The sequence below is a fragment of the Dreissena polymorpha genome, chromosome 6 (genome assembly GCF_020536995.1).
Source record: "Dreissena polymorpha isolate Duluth1 chromosome 6, UMN_Dpol_1.0, whole genome shotgun sequence".
NCBI classification, from domain to species: Eukaryota; Metazoa; Mollusca; class Bivalvia; order Myida; family Dreissenidae; genus Dreissena; species Dreissena polymorpha.
In genome coordinates, this window is record NC_068360.1 from 39,014,249 (window position 1) to 39,030,794 (window position 16,546).

At 33.6% G+C, this 16,546-nt stretch overlaps 1 protein-coding gene across 3 annotated transcripts in view; it reads right to left on the reverse strand.

The window, feature by feature from the left end:
* Nucleotides 1-3,104: 3,104 nt before the first annotated feature.
* The window catches only part of LOC127833352 (peptidoglycan-recognition protein SC2-like), a 37,706-nt gene continuing 24,264 nt past the window's right edge, over nt 3,105-16,546 (reverse strand). For 2 of the 3 annotated variants that reach the window (XM_052358545.1, XM_052358546.1), the window contains exons 2-6: nt 6,771-7,440; nt 6,505-6,663; nt 6,221-6,290; nt 4,134-4,316; nt 3,105-3,742 (exon numbers count right to left, since the gene is read on the reverse strand). In XM_052358545.1, coding sequence (XP_052214505.1) covers nt 3,378-3,742; nt 4,134-4,316; nt 6,221-6,290; nt 6,505-6,663; nt 6,771-7,250 — 1,257 coding nt within the window. In that variant the 5' untranslated portion in view covers nt 7,251-7,440 and the 3' untranslated portion in view covers nt 3,105-3,377. The remainder of the gene's footprint in view (nt 3,743-4,133; nt 4,317-6,220; nt 6,291-6,504; nt 6,664-6,770; nt 7,441-16,546) is intronic. The other variant, XM_052358547.1, reaches the window with a different exon arrangement.

Sequence of the window (16,546 nt, forward strand, 5' to 3'; positions counted from 1 at the left end):
GGAATTGCAGATTGATGTGAACAAGTTATTTTACTAAGAACATATTTAATAATAAGATCTTTTGTATTTGTTTTACTTAGGTATAATTGTTACTCTTTTTTATGTAGGTCGTGATTGATGCTCATAAAGCACACCCAACGTGTTATAATTAATTGTTCTTATATTCCATAAAAATATGCACTATAATCATGGTAAATACGTGACGAACATACCTAATGTGTTTAAACAACGATAATGACTCAGCTTTTATGTCATTTGTGTGGCATTTCAGTCATATATCAGTCATACTTTGGTCATTGGTTTAGTTATATTTCAATCACGTGTTGATGGTGTCATGTTTTTCTTATAGAGTGTTTGATGTTGTGTAACTATAACTAACTAAATATTATTGTTTTAAAATATGTCTTGCAGTAGCTTGTACCTGAAATATTTCCGTTGATTTAACTAAGTTACTGATATTGGAAACAACAGCAACGCTCGTAAGAAGACATATACAGATTTGAGTATAACACTAGTAAGATTTTCCGGTGTGTTGTATCGCACTCGTTGCTGTTGTGATATTGTATACAAATCGCCTTATAGGCTCGCGGAATACAGCAAACAATTTAGCGGAACACCAAAGTCATGATATATTCCGTATGTATCACTTTGTTTGGTTAAGATAATCATCCGTGTTTTTGTGTAATATAATGTCTGATGAGAACTGAAAAATGCCAAGGTATTTAATTTACATGTTTAATATATGTTTATAATACAATGTACATTGTTTATCCATGCACAATATAGTATGTTACCTTTGCATCTGGAGCATATTATCTGACTGTAAATACTTAGATGGAAAGCCTTGTGTTCGCTACCGATGCATATAAAAGCGTAGTTTCAAGGACCGTTCTCTACTAAATCTGTGTAAGGTAAGGTCGCTTTAATACCAAGGTCTGGCCATAAATTGCAATTTATGCAGAACTTACTTGCTGGACTGAATGGATGGCTCAATGCTTACTGATGTGTTCTATGTAGCTATTGTGTGACGCTAGACTGTCATCATGATTATCAAATAAGTGTTAAAAGTGGATTTTCAGGTTAAACCATTTACACACATACATAGCAGAACAGCAAAAATACTGTATTCACTTAAGCACATTACGGCTTATCGTGATAACAAATTCATATTATTATAGATTCAGACATGCGTGAAATAATGAGTAATTAAGATATAACTAATTATAGAGCAGGTAAATAAAATAATATTAATATAACATACGCAGTCTTTTAACTATGGATCTAATTATCTGCTGTTACAGTTGAAATGTATCAGCGTGCGAGCGTGCTTGCGTGCTCGGGTGTGCGCGTGTGTGTGCAAATGGCAACATTCAATTCATCTAATTATTCAGCTTCATGAGATGAACCCAAGCACATTGAATGTTTACAACACTTTTACCCTCAATTACAAAGAATGTGTTAGCCAAAAAAAAAATACATTTGGCATCGGACCTGATTCTGTCTAGCAGGAGAAAACACTAAATTACACATCACGTTGTCAACTTTAATTCGTCTCCATAAACAATGACGCCGACAACGCCAATTCTAAAATGCGTTAATGTGGTTGTGTCTAAAGACATATCGGTAACAGGTAAGAACACAATGTTTTATATGCTGTTTTATATAGGACTAGGAGGACATCGCATGCGAACCGTGTAACAGCACTTCCGGTCACTGCATCTACATCGCCGATACCGGCGGCAATGCCGGCGGCGACGCGAACACAATCTACAAGATACGCGAGCCCGACGACGATTTGACCCAAGCCACCGGGGGAACGATTCACGTTCAGCTTGAATCGATACTAGAGTTTAGGTAAAACTTTTTTCAATGAGGAAAAAACCTCTAATCTTCCATAATTAATTAAATGGTACTGATAAAATGGAATGAAACAAATCGATGTTTTGTATTAGTTTATTCGGTAATAAACGATGGAATTTTAAATAAAACAGTGACCCTGTTCATTATTATATCGATACAACGTGGATTACAGGCTTATGAGCAATCTTAAGTATACGCGATTAAGAAATAGATGTTCATAAGCCGATTAAAAACGAAAACATGAAAAATAGTGCTTTTTAATAAACCTGACCTCATAGTATGCAATGTTAACTGTATTTTAGCGTGGCATGACATATTTCGGGCATATTGTTGGACATTGACATTTTACAATAATAAATGTAGTTCCTTGCACGTATCCTTCAACAACATTTTTTAAGTCTGTCATGTTTATGCTTCTTGATCGAATCCAAGTTGGGACCAAAACCACTGCGAGACGCTCATGGTAGACAAAAACGCGGAGGTCTACATTGTATCTAAGGTGGGCGTTATGACGTACCATTTGGATCGGAAGTCTATGTAGCCTTATAGGTAAACATAAGTTTGTACTTCGAAGGACATAGTGTACTTCGAAGTACAGAAATTGTATTTAGAAGTACAAATTGAAATACACTTCGAAGTATATATTTGTACTCCGAAAACAATTTGTACATCGACGTACATGTTTGTACTTCGACGTACACATTTTCTTAACAGCAAATCAAAACACTCGTCTATTTCGGATAGGGAATTTTTGGACGAAGGGAAATTTCGTAGAATAGAGCATTATTCCAATTGAAAACCACTATGACATTACCGATAAGTAAACGAACCCGATATAAAGAATAATTTCTCATGTTCTCTTTGACTGGCATTAGTTTATTGGACTATAATTGTTGGCAAACAGTTGTTTTTTTCCAGAACCGAATGATAGTATGGAAACCGCCATTTTTTTACAAGGCGACTTCTGATTAATACTCAAGGGTCGATAAAAACTGTACCTCGACGTACAATTTTGTACGTCGATGTACAAAACAGTAGTTTTACGTACATAATGTACGTCGACGTACATTTCTCTTTTTACCTTGTAGACTTTGGACCCAAGTAGTACGTCATAGGTGGGGGGGGGGCAAGCACCCCAAGTTCGTCCGTCTCCTGAGCAACGCCTGGGGATCGCACCACCGCGTGCAGGTCGACGAGGGCGTGTTCTTCAACATGACATTATCTCGCCTAATAGACGTGAGGTGAACATGAACTGAGTTTAATATATTTATAGAAATTACAGTTTCACATTTCTATGGTATAATTAACAAACACATAAAGCTAATGTCATGAAATAAAATTTACATTCACATAATATACAGATATTGTGGAAGAGAGGGATAACGATCAATCTACAATACAGTCTAAACAATGTGTTTATATATCAGGCAAACATTACTAAAATAACAAAAACAAATAATGTCAATGAACAAAAAAGTGCAAGACAACGATACAAAAAGTTGACATATATTAAAATGTCATACACGAGATTGCGGAGAGAAAGTTTCAATGTTCGGTCCAATAGGCTCATAGTGTTTATGTTTACAAATCTGATTGTACAGCTTCTGCCCTGGACTCTTCGTCTCCGGCCTTGCGTCCCTGTGACCGTGCAGCTTAAAGTCGGGCGTGAGTTTACCGAGTTTTACACCAAGGACAAGTGCAGCCTCAAGAGCATTCAAGGCATCGTCAGTGGGCAATGTTTCCGTAAAGTTTCCCGTGAATGCAAATGAAATGGATTTATTATTCCAGCCCAATGTGTGTGCCCCGACGCGATCCCACCCTCGACCCATGTATACCTTACCGTCCTGTCCGATCACAAAGTTGTAACCGATATCGGCCCATCCTGAAAAAGAATTAAGTTGTAAGAAAAGTTGTTGCGTATATGAAACAGTTCAACTGGACATTGATCTTTTTTAAATGTTGTATATAAACAAGTAAATCAATGACGCAACATGATATAAAATCACCCAAGCAAAATCATCAGCGTGGCACTTTGCCATTCACATGACGCCTGACTCTTATAACGTTTATGTTTTAAGCCCTAATACGTGAAACACTATCAATTTAGATTATTGTCTTGACAACAATCCGAACATACTGACAAACATACGTATTAAGTACATACGTACGTTCATACACAGGGACATCACTATATTGTTATGAGCACCCTTAGCAGGCAGTTTAGTAATAGCATATGAGCAAATGAGATCATATGATATAGCAGGAACACTTACCATTTAGATCCTGATGAATATGTTGTATTTTGCGCATCTCTATGACCCCTTTCTCTTGCGAGAAGCACTCATTCATCGTCGTATGGTGTATGAACACGTGGCTCACTGGCATCGTCATATATTGTGCAGCTTCTTTGGAGGATTGGGCGTACCACTCAGTCCTCGACACCAGCACTAACCCCTCTGTAAGATAAAAATTCTCATTGGGGATACATGTTTTGGCAATTTGTTCACAACAAAAGACGCAATTATACAAACAAGCTAGCTTATGGCAATTATTTCAAGATTAAGACGAACAAAAGCAAATGTTTCTAATAAACGTTTTAATTTAATTATCTCAGTTTTATCAAAAGGATATGATAGACATATGCATAGACATAGACAAAGACATGTTTATTTGGTAATATAGGCCACTGGCTCAAAATTCAGCATTTACATGAAAACATGTCAAACAGAGTGATACATAATCATTCATTTAAGAACATTAAAGTATGTTGTTATACACTCATTTTATGTACAAAATTAAATATACTTATGCAAGAATAGAAAATAATTCTCAAATGATAACTCTTTACACATGATTAAAAAGTAAAAAAGAGATGGTAACGTACTTAAACACAAATGCTTATTTGTTTTCGATTTGCTACATGTTTCTTCTCGTAAAATTTGGAATTATTAATGGAATGGCCTTTTTGTATGTTTTCTTCTAGAATGGTCAATAAACACAGCTGGTTTTATTGGTAATTCGATTTTTCAGTACTGCCCCTTTAATAATAGCTGATTTCGTTACTGGTGACGTCATCGTGTCATCGTGTCATCGCTTCTGCATTACGTCATTTGATCTACTTGTACTGTGTCAGCTACATGCATAGGTCATCGGATTTATATCGTTCAAGTTTTGAAATATTTTCTCCCTGACGGGCGTTTCTCGGTCGATTTATTTTTAAGCTTCGTTTTATTTACTTTGAATAATATACGCGTGTATACATCACACAGCTTTTTATCATTATTAATATAATTTTCGTTTTGATAAATTATCGCCCCAGTTTATACGGTTATTCTTATTTGGTATTACGTTCATTTTTATTTATATTTATTGTCATAGTATATTACAGTCACATAAACAACTAAGCTATGTAATATGGATCTTTTACACCCAATATTGCTGCTTATTCCTGTAATAGCACGATGATGATCTGAACTATTAACTACATCAATTCTGAATCTTTTGTACAAAGAAGGGATGTAGTTGAAACTTGTTCATAATTTCATTTCACCGTTCCTCAAAAAGTTGTAACTATGTTGATCTGGTTTCCTTCCAACCATTGGGTAATTAAATGGTAACTAAATTGAATGCGTTTGTAATTGCCTTTTATAATTGTTTAATTTGAGTTGCGATGCTATGAGGTTAACTTTATTGACACATATATGTATCATGGATATTGCTGGGCCAAGTGTGAGGTTGAGCGCTCTAAAACCGGTTTAAATCCCCAGTGCTTAGCATTGACCGTTCCAATGCGTTGACCCCAGCTTTATTCTAATTTGTGTTTATGTTGTTTCGTATTGTGCCGAACTGTTTTGACAGTTGGTTAGACCTACTTGCCATAAATAAAGGGCCATGAATGTGTGTATAATAGTAATACAATACTGCTGGAGCAACCGGAGGCTCACTTCTTGATAGGGTTGAATGATGATCCTTGTATACGTAATTAATTATGGTAGAAGATGTTAAATTGGTTTAAACTATTGCTGAAAATGTAAGTATTCAAAGCAGATCTTATTCACAAATGGCATTTAATATTTAACTGAGTGGTACAGTTATAGCCTTATTATATAACTTTAATATTGACAAATACTTTTTATTCGAACAACGGTCATTTTGTTTTTGTTAATTGGACTTAAATTTACGTAGATACCTTTTAGCAGAGAAACGTACCTATTGTTATTTGGTTTTGCGTCTGACTGTGTAATATTTGCATGGGAAATAATTAGTCAAGACACAGTTCTTTAAAAACACTATTTGCGTTAAAAAACATAAAAAACAGTGAAAATATGACATTGGTAAACAGTATAATTAGTAATCTCACCGTCTTTATAGCGTTTTTGCAACGTGTCATTTACCTCCATTTCAGTCAATGGCATTTTGTCTAGCTGCAGCTGAAACGAAACTTATTCGACGCTGAAAATGCATTTGCTGTTTTGCTCGAACCAAAATACTTCTTAGGATGTTTCTATAATAATGATCAGACCTATAACAGTACTAGGATAAGAATCCCTAAATGCCACATTAGTATTAATGATATCCGTACCAAAGCATTATAATAATACATAATTGGTGAATCAAAAATGTTCACGCAAATAGAAATATTACCCGAATAAGGCAAGTGCGTGCATCCACTGCCGGCTGGAAGCTATTCAGGTACGCTGTATCATTAAGGAGATTTAGCAGACAATCGAAGAAGCTGAACATAACCCGATCATCTATGTTCATGCCGTTTGTATGCCGTAGTTCGTTAACTACATCTCGTGCCTGAAAGATAAGTAATGTAATAATAAACTTTTCACACACATGTTCTTGTTTTTTGTACACACATTATATTTAATAAGTCAATTATTGACTGATTATTGTTCAAATACCTTTGTGCAGATGTTAGTTTCCTGACTGAGATCATCTGTAAAATAATTCTGCATCCATGAACAATTGTATATGGCACCAATAATTCCATTGAAGTCTGTCTCTCCGGCACTTGCCTTTTCTTTGTAACCCGTGGGAGGCATGTAGCACTTCGCTAGCTCCCACGATTCAGTACACCATTTGGTTATATCCGTATTTTTCCATGACGGGCCTCTCAATCGGGCTTTTTTAAAACGATGGTAGTTCCAAATGCGAGTAACTATTTTTGAACACAGATTACATTGTGTTGAAGGGTCACTGCATGTACTACATGTCTCTGCTTGAAGAATACCGTGATTTGAATAGATATCATTTCTTATATGGGTATAAAACGCTTTAAATCTGATGTCGGCTAATTCTGCTAGCACTTCACTAATCGTATCCTTTGCAATCCAACATTTTAGCCAGTTCTGTTCCACTTTTGTCCTGAACTTTTCCTCCATTTCACTTTGTATATAAACCTATAAGAAACACTGATGAGAAATTCATGAAAAGTATATTTGCAATAACAACTGTTTGATAAGTCTTTGAAATGCGTATAGTCATAATTGTCCTTGTTTGTTCACGCGGAACATCTTTGGCTAAGTTGCAGTTTACATTCATGAGCAATTTTCGATTTGCTGGATGTATCGTCTGCAAAAAGAATACACATCAACATTTTTTGATTGGTGGTTCGATATTACTTAATCACCAAATAATTTACAAGAAAAACCTCTATCACAAACCTTACTTTAAAAACAACATGCTAAGTTAGCCTTAGCCCATTCTGTTTACATCTGCAAATAATTATTTTTCTCATAACACGTTACGAATAATGCTTTTAATTGATTTCTACTTATAGTTTTTCCCGAAAGAAATTTGGACATTTTACCTATGCCTTGTTATGGCAACGAACCAATTGCTAAACCAAACATTATGACAAAGCAACACATAAACATAGCACGCAAATCAAAACCAAACACATTTAAAAGAAACAAACAGGGTTAGTGCATTTGAACATAAATAACACAAGCTTTTCTGCAACTTAAATTACAAGCAATGATATCACTTATTTTACCACCATCACCACAACAACAACACCACAAACAACACAAAAAAAGCTATATGTAATTCCCTTCAGAGTGTTGACGTTTATTCTGAGACGCTGCATTGTCTATCGTTAAATGTAGTAGAAAAAGCCGATTTCTTCAGACAGCCATTGGCACAGATAGACATGTGCAACATTCAGAAAGAACAGAGATCTGATCCGTCAGTCGAACAATGGAGAAGAGCAGTAATTGAAAAGATGCTATCGAAACAAGTATACAGTAAACACGACCTTCATATGAAGAAGAACTTTGCTTACTTGATGATCACGAGAGGTATTTTGTTTGGAGATATTCAAGATCGAGGCATACATATTAGACAATAAAATTGATCCCTGAATTTACAAAGCTGATATTGCGGAATGTCTTCAAGGAGAAGTAGGACATCCGGGGAAGGAACGAACGTTGAAATAGATCAGAAAATATTTTTTTGGACAGGAATGTCATCAGAGCAATATTGTCTAAGTGTGACTGGTGTTAAAAAACGACAACATAAACTATTACAAGAACACCGCATGTAAATGAACACACTGTAAATGAACACACAACCTTTCTACTAAAGCTGTTTTGATTATATCTCACATGAAAGGATACAACAGCATATTAGTGATTACTGGCCACTTTATCAAGTTACTAGCTATTCCGACCAAAAACCAGACAGCAACAACCACATGAGAAGCATAATTCAACAATTTTATTGTTCATGACAGTATCAAAACAAGACTCTATTCTGATCAAGAATTAACTTGTGAATCAGACTACATCAAATAATTATTTAATATCACAAACATAAAGAACACACATATACCTATATTACCATCCACAAGAAAATGCCGGAATATTAATAATTAATAGAACTCTTCTAGACATGATTTGAACTTTGGAACACGAAAAGAAATGTACATTGCAGAAATAAATCCATCCGTTAGTTTATTCATTCACCTGCAGGCCTCATGAATCAAAGAAATATTCATCATTTGAAATGAACATTTCTCATTGACACTTAATTTAATGATCACACAAACACACACGTACTAAGACGATCCAAGAATATATTCAAGGTCTAATACATAGAATCAATACGACAAGATAGATTGTATAAAAAGTATTTTTCTAATAAACAGGAACATAAGAAGCTCACTATGACCGTAAGTTAAGGGGAGCTAAGGTAGAATTAAGAAAAAATGACCTGGTGAAGATTATGGCTGTTGGTGAAATAAAATATAAACATGCCGACAAACACGAAGAAGAACTATATGTCATAATAGAACATTGATAATGAATCCACGGAGCCCAAGATTTGAGACATTGAGACACAGAACATGAAATAACTCAAGAAATTTCAAGAACAAGTTGTTAATAGTACAATACAAAAGAAAAATCAGAATGTAAAATATAACCACCAGCGAAATATAAGGATTCGTATATGTTTAGTATAGTAAACAGACCGTTTGATAGCAGATTCAATGCTGTAGAAGCATTAATATCGCCTAGAATTTTAAAGAATAATGAGTGTGAAATTCCAAGATGGATATACAATGCTATTATGAAGCAATGTTTAATGATAATTTTATTTAATATATTTTAACTATTTTTATTTATTATAGGTTGTTTTACGGATGTAATTTTTTCATAGGAGGAGAGAAAATATATTAATTTTAAAAATGCTATATTGGACAGTTTTTGCTGAGTATATAGTAGACGTTTTGCAAGTTGAAAGGTACATTGATACACAATCTGTATGTGTGTACAAATAATTGCTATATTATTGTCTTGTTTCAGGTCTTCACTTTATTTATTGTATATTTGAATGTTAAGTGCGTATGCTGTAGCCCTTAAAATTCTTTTATTATGTATTGCCTGACAGTATAATGACCTCAATTGCTTAACTTTATGCCAACTTTTTTCAACAAAATAACATCAGATAGGCCAGCTGGAAGATTAAAAGCCAGACAGGGTAACTGCAGAAGATGTAAGGAAATATATCACCTTCTTGAGAAGAAATTTGATAACTTTCAGCATACCAAACCAATAGTGAATATTAGCCTCCCTGCTCAATGCCTGTGATATATGAGGAACAATTAGAACGCTGTGCCAAATAAACACTTCACGTCTGTCCTACTTGCATATGTAACAATGCCAACAATAATGGTATCTGAGGACACAGAGCGCTTACAGGCAGGCGAAAAACGGATTAGAGACTCAGTCAGTAGCGTCGGTAGCGTAAGTGAAGCTGACAGCAGAATAACTGAAGTACAAATGATTAAACAGAAAAACAGAAGGCAAATGGAAATAAAGAGCAAACAATAGAAGAAATTGAAAACAATGATATAGCCATTGTGACAGAGCGTTAAAATATTAGCATAAAATTGTATTATGTACTCACTTAAGACATAACAAAATTGAAAGATCTTTTTTCAATAATATTTATATGAAATTGAAGAAATAAATGCTTGGCTCAGTAATTATACGACTTGAAAAAGCCCAAAGTGATCTGTTCGGAAAGGAAGAAGAAAACATTAGAATGACGAAACAAATTCATACAATTAAAACAGAACTAGAAGAAAAAAGAATAAAATCCTTAGAAAGCAGCTTAAACTGCAAGAAACATAAAATGAGTTTCAATTTAATGAGAAGGAGCAACATCGAGAGAGAAGAAATATTATAAGACAGTGAAAATGAAAACATGGACAACACACCTGAACAGGTCATCTAAACCGTAAACAAAATCATACCAGAAATTAACCTTAGAAATGAAGACATCGATGTTACCCATATAATAGGAGCATACTTTAAGTCAAAACTAAGACTCATTGTATTGAAAATGGTATCACGCATGAAAAGTAGCCACATTCTACGGCACGCAAAGCAACTCAGGAAACGAGCAAACCATCTATACGTCAATGAGCACCTGACGACATTAAACGTACATGTGTTTGCTTGCGTTCGAAAGAAAAAAAGCAGACATCGTAACGTCATAGTTGACCAGAGACGGCGTTATATACTTTTAGCAAAAAAAACCCAGGATTTATGACTGACTACTCCCTAGTTGAACTTAAACTTCATAAAATACAACCTAAAAGAGACCCAGGATACTTCAAATTTAATAATAGCATCTTATTAGATACACAATATCAAACACGCATAAAACAGGAAATATTACAGTTCACAATAATACGGATGCAAACCAAAACCCCTTATGGGGAATAATTAAAAGACCTATACGAAACTTCAAACACAACAATAAGATACCCATCATTTAAACAAAAATAAATACAAAATCTTCAAACTGAAACCATCAAATCATTGATACACTTGAGAAAAATAATTTCATGAAACTTACACAAAAGATGCCACCACCACTGAACATGAAATTGCATCAAACACACAATACTTCGCAAACATTAAACATTACAGAAGCGAACACAAACTGTATAAAAATTAGTAGTAAATGGCGAAGAAATAACAAACAGAATTCAAATACTAGAAGAAAAACGTTTATTTTTCGAATCCCTCTATAAACGAAAAAAAGTCGAAAATAATACCTTTAAAAATAAACATCATGGTCTACGACAGGAGGAACAAACAATGTGTGACAGATTACTTATTGAATACGAATGTGTGTGGGCATTTAAATAAATGTACCTATTTATGTTTTTCATACATATTAAAACCATAATCAAGACAAATAACAAACATTTTACTCAAACACCATTTGTATAAAACATAATTGCAAAATATAACAAAAAGAACAACATATTTTACACACTTCACATTAAAAACCCATCAGAAACCTTCAACACTCAAATCAAATGGCAAAACCTTCTTGGATATAATGACTTAAATTTGAAATGAATATTTATCATGCCATATAAAGCAACTACTGATAGCACGTTGAGAAATGTTCAATATAAATACATTCGGAGAATCATAGCTACACCAATTATCTGTTTAAATGCAACCTATCTAATCTGTTTAAATGCAACCTATCTAATACAAATCTTTGGGATAAATGTAGTGAACATATTGGAAAAATTTAACACTTTTTTCTGGGAGTGTAATCATATTTTAACTATATGGAACCAATTTACAAACTTTCTAGAGAAACAACAATTCAATATTAAACTGTCTCTACCGCTGTGAATTACGTTATTATGTTACTGAAATATTTCATATTCAGCATGAAATACAGCACACAAACACCTACTATGAACTGTTTTATCAATTATTTGAATTTAAGATTCAAATAGAACAAGAAAAAACCCTAAACAACAATACACTTCATATATTTGAGCATAATTGTACCCACATTAAACTTTCATAATTCAGTCCTGTAGTTTATACCCACCTAATGCAATTCATCTTTTATAACTATACTTATGTTTTTAGCACCTATCACAAACAACCAAAGCAAATCAAATGCACATACATAATTTGTTAATTTTAAAGGAAAACAAAAGGTCAACAACATGTATATATTAGCATATCTTGTATAAAATGTATGCATCTGCATGCATGCAGCTGCTTAATGTTTATCACCTTGACTTTGTGTTGATATATATGAATACATTTTATGTGTTTATATTTATTAAAAAAGATAAAAAATGCAAACAATAAGTGACTTATAACAGCCCATATTACAGTCAGTTGCCATAACATAGTAAAATCTTGTGCAGTCTATGGTAATGTGCTAAATCATGATATACTTAACCATGATAGATTTTAGAGTTTAATGCCACACAACCTCAATCATATTTATGGAATATGTTTGAATTTCAAATATATTTTAATTTTACTAATTTTATTATGCATTTTTACTTTAATAATTTATATTCTGCAAAAATTACTTTACATAACTGCATAAAATAACGTTTTGCATTTTAAAATGGTTACCGTGATAACCACACAGCTTTAATAATTGTTATGTAACTTACTGTTTACCATTGACGATTCCTGATTAAATTGATGTTTGATAGGGTTTAAGATAGCAATGTGTAACTGTAACTGAACCATTATTGGAAATTAAAAACAATGAGAAAAGTATGTTTTTCTATGTATGTACTTAATTTTGGGATATGTTTTGAATTCTTCATAAATTTATATTATCAGCGAGGCTATTTTCGAAGAAAACCCGAGCTATTGTCTTAGCCTGCTCGTCGTCCGCCATCCGCCGTCCGCCGGCGTCGTGCTAAAACCTTAACATTGCCTCTAAAATCAAAGTGCTCCCACCTACAACTTTGAAACTTCATATGTAAATGCACCTGGATGAGTTCTACACGCCACACCCATTTTGGGTCACTAGGTCAAAGGTCAAGGTCACTGTGACCTCTAAAAAATAAATAAAACAATTCTGACAAGCTTTCGCAGCCGAGCGTGGCACCCGTTATGCGGTGCCCTTGTTATAAATTACATTGCTATTATATGATTATCTGAATTGCTGAGAGATTGCAAATGCAATTTTTTATTAGTTTGTGTATTATTGTGTATTATTGTTTGTAAGGTTTAATGTGTGTATGTATTTTTTTGACATTGCAGTCAAGGATAACCCATGAAAGTGCAAGCACTTATTACCAATGGAGTCCTTTTATTTTTCTGAAGAGACAGCAAGCCGAAGAGACAGTATTAATATACAAGGAATCCGGGTGCGATACCCTAGCTCTTTGCGAATAGAGCCCCTGGTTCTTTTACGTGCTCAGTGTATAGCACCGATACACGCGAGAATTACCTGGCTTTCATACCAGAACATCTCTAGTTGGGTGGGAAACACTTTCAAGTATTTCTGAAATTTCCAGTGCCCCGGCCAGGAATTGAACCGGGGACCTCTGGAATGGTAGACAAGAGTGTTACCACTCGACTACCGCACCACCCTAATAACCACTATATTTTATGTTCACATCTTTAAAATAATTCATTTTAGTTTCACCTATTTTAAATACATTGTTTTGTGTATAGACATGTGTTTCCATTGTGACAGGATAACTAAATCCTTGAGCTTTCTTTTAAACAATCAAGGATTATATTTGGAAAAGTAGATGCAAAGTTTTGAATATAATGGTCCAGGGGGGCGTTTTATAAACGATCGTACGACAATTTTAACATACAAGAGAATTGTGTAATCTTAATAAGTAGACGAACAAGCTCGCCATGCTCGTCAAATACATACGGCGCTTGAGATGCCAATGTAATTAATTAAGTATTGAACATTTATAATTATACGATATGGACTTAAGCAATTATATATCTTCGAAAAATGTATCGTATCGTAAATGTGTACTGCGATGTTTATTGTAACGGTCCCCAGTTTTTTAGACATATGTTGCATATCCATTACTTTGCTAAAATGAGATTATTGTTATTTATCTTATCTGATCCAAATGTACTGCAAACTAATTTAGAGAAAATTATCACAAGGGTCTATATCTATTTAGATAGACACTTTGACCTTGTATCTGCATTGAACATGTGAATATGTTCTTCTTTAACAAAAACATTGAAAAATGTCTTTCTATGCACATAATTTCAAAATCAATTGAATATTTATGTTGTTTCCATGTTAACCAATATAACGTTTATAATATTTTGTTATTTTTGATTAGTATTACTTATATTGTATTATAAAACCATTTATGTTATTGATTTATTCCTGTACTTGTAGATTTATTAAAAATGTATTCATTTATTCGATGCATATGTTTTAATAGAAATTTCAAAATCAGTCTTTTTCACCTTAAATTAAGAAATATTGCAAAAACCTTAATTGTTCCATGTTGAACATACATGGAAGCTTATGAAAATGTGAATTACTCAATTTCGTCAATGTACCCCGTTTTACCAAAAATCTCAAAACAGGTCATATATATGAAGTATCTGTATTTCTATAAATATATGTTGTGATTGAAATCTGTTTTATTGAAATATTTGTCCAGATTGCAATAAACAGTGCGTTTTTCGGTATTGTAATAATTAGAGAAATTCCGTTATTTCCTCTGACTTTGGAATGTTCGAGATAGCAGAATTATGTTGCATATTCTTACACAATGATCAATCATAACACTTATCACGGTATTTACTGTCTGCGTGCGCCTAAGCTATAAATTGTAGTAACAAGCTAATTTACGGATCAATGTATATATTTTTGTTGTCAGAATATCTTGCATAGTGGTGAATTGTTTGTGTTAATAATGTATGTATGTTAATAATTTGTGTAAATAAGTACTGCCTTTGTGCCTATAACATTTACTAAAACATTTATTGCCAATAATGCAAAGCTAATTCTTTTAATTAATAACTGATCACAGGGACTGGGCAATAATAAAAGATCACAGGGACTGGGCAAATACGCGAACCGGTGAAACTTTCTGGTTTTGTATAAAAACAAAACATAATAAAAATATATTTATTTTGTAGTTTTTCTAACAATAGCGCAGACTTTTGCTGTTCGAGTTTTGGTTAACGCGTAGTTTCTTCAATTTTACAAGACGACAGCGATAACACAGTTTATTGCTTTATCATTATGTACACACCGGTCTTACTGACAATAACGTAGTGACGTCACCATCTATGGATAGAATGATTGCTTTATTGATAACCGTTACACTACAGTCACTTATTAATATCTTAGTTAAAAGGTGATTTTCAAGCGGTTCCATAGTGTAGTGGTTGGACGCTCGCTTCACATGTGAGAGGCCCAAGGTTCGAGCCCCAGTTGAATCAAATTATTTTATTTGTGTTCTATGTTAACTTTCGTTTCGATGTAGACATTTTAGTTTAAATAAATATGCTGTTTTATTGTAACCATTTTTTGTTTTTATAATGCCCATGAAATATATGTGTGAGAGGGTTGGGGGGAGGGAGGTTCGTAAACACATTAAAACTTTTACAGTGTTTTTATATCAATGAGTACTCAACCCCTATCGTAAATGAGCAACGTAAGAATAAGTTCAGAATCATCTCCCCTTGAAATTGAGAAAAATATGAAATTACGCTTACAAGATAAAGCAGATTGTTTTAAAACCTACATAGTTCTGTTCCATTAATGAAAACTGCACACGGATGCCAGTAAAAAAAGGAAACCGATGTAAATAAAATGAACTATGAAATATTTTGGGGTTACAACACAAAATAATAGATAATGGTTATTTGGGGGCTATAACACAACATCATAGATAATGGTTATTTGCGGGTTATAACACAAAATCATAGATAATGGTTATACCAGTATCTTTTTCTATTTTGTTTAAAATAATCGGCCAATATATTAATATTTACAGTAGAAAAAAAATCGTTCCATGTTACTTCATTGAGTGCCTTTTACACTGAAATTCCCGAGGCCCTTTGATGCTTTGCATCAATACTTATCTTGTTTATTTATATCATGTTAGAAGATTTGTAAAATGCAATTTCAGGGCTTACACAACTTTCCGACACCTTTTGCGAAAGGTCCGAGACGATTTAAACACATATGAACCCAGCTGGTGTGTCCTCATCTATCACTTACATCGCAACACAATAACAAGCCACACACATCGTTAAAAAACACTCACATATATCTGTATTTAGTAAAATACCTTATCAAGACAGGAATCCAAAGAGAAATATACGTCCGGAACGTGAACTGGTATTTAGAGCCTTAAGTAGTCTCTGCTGTTGAAGTC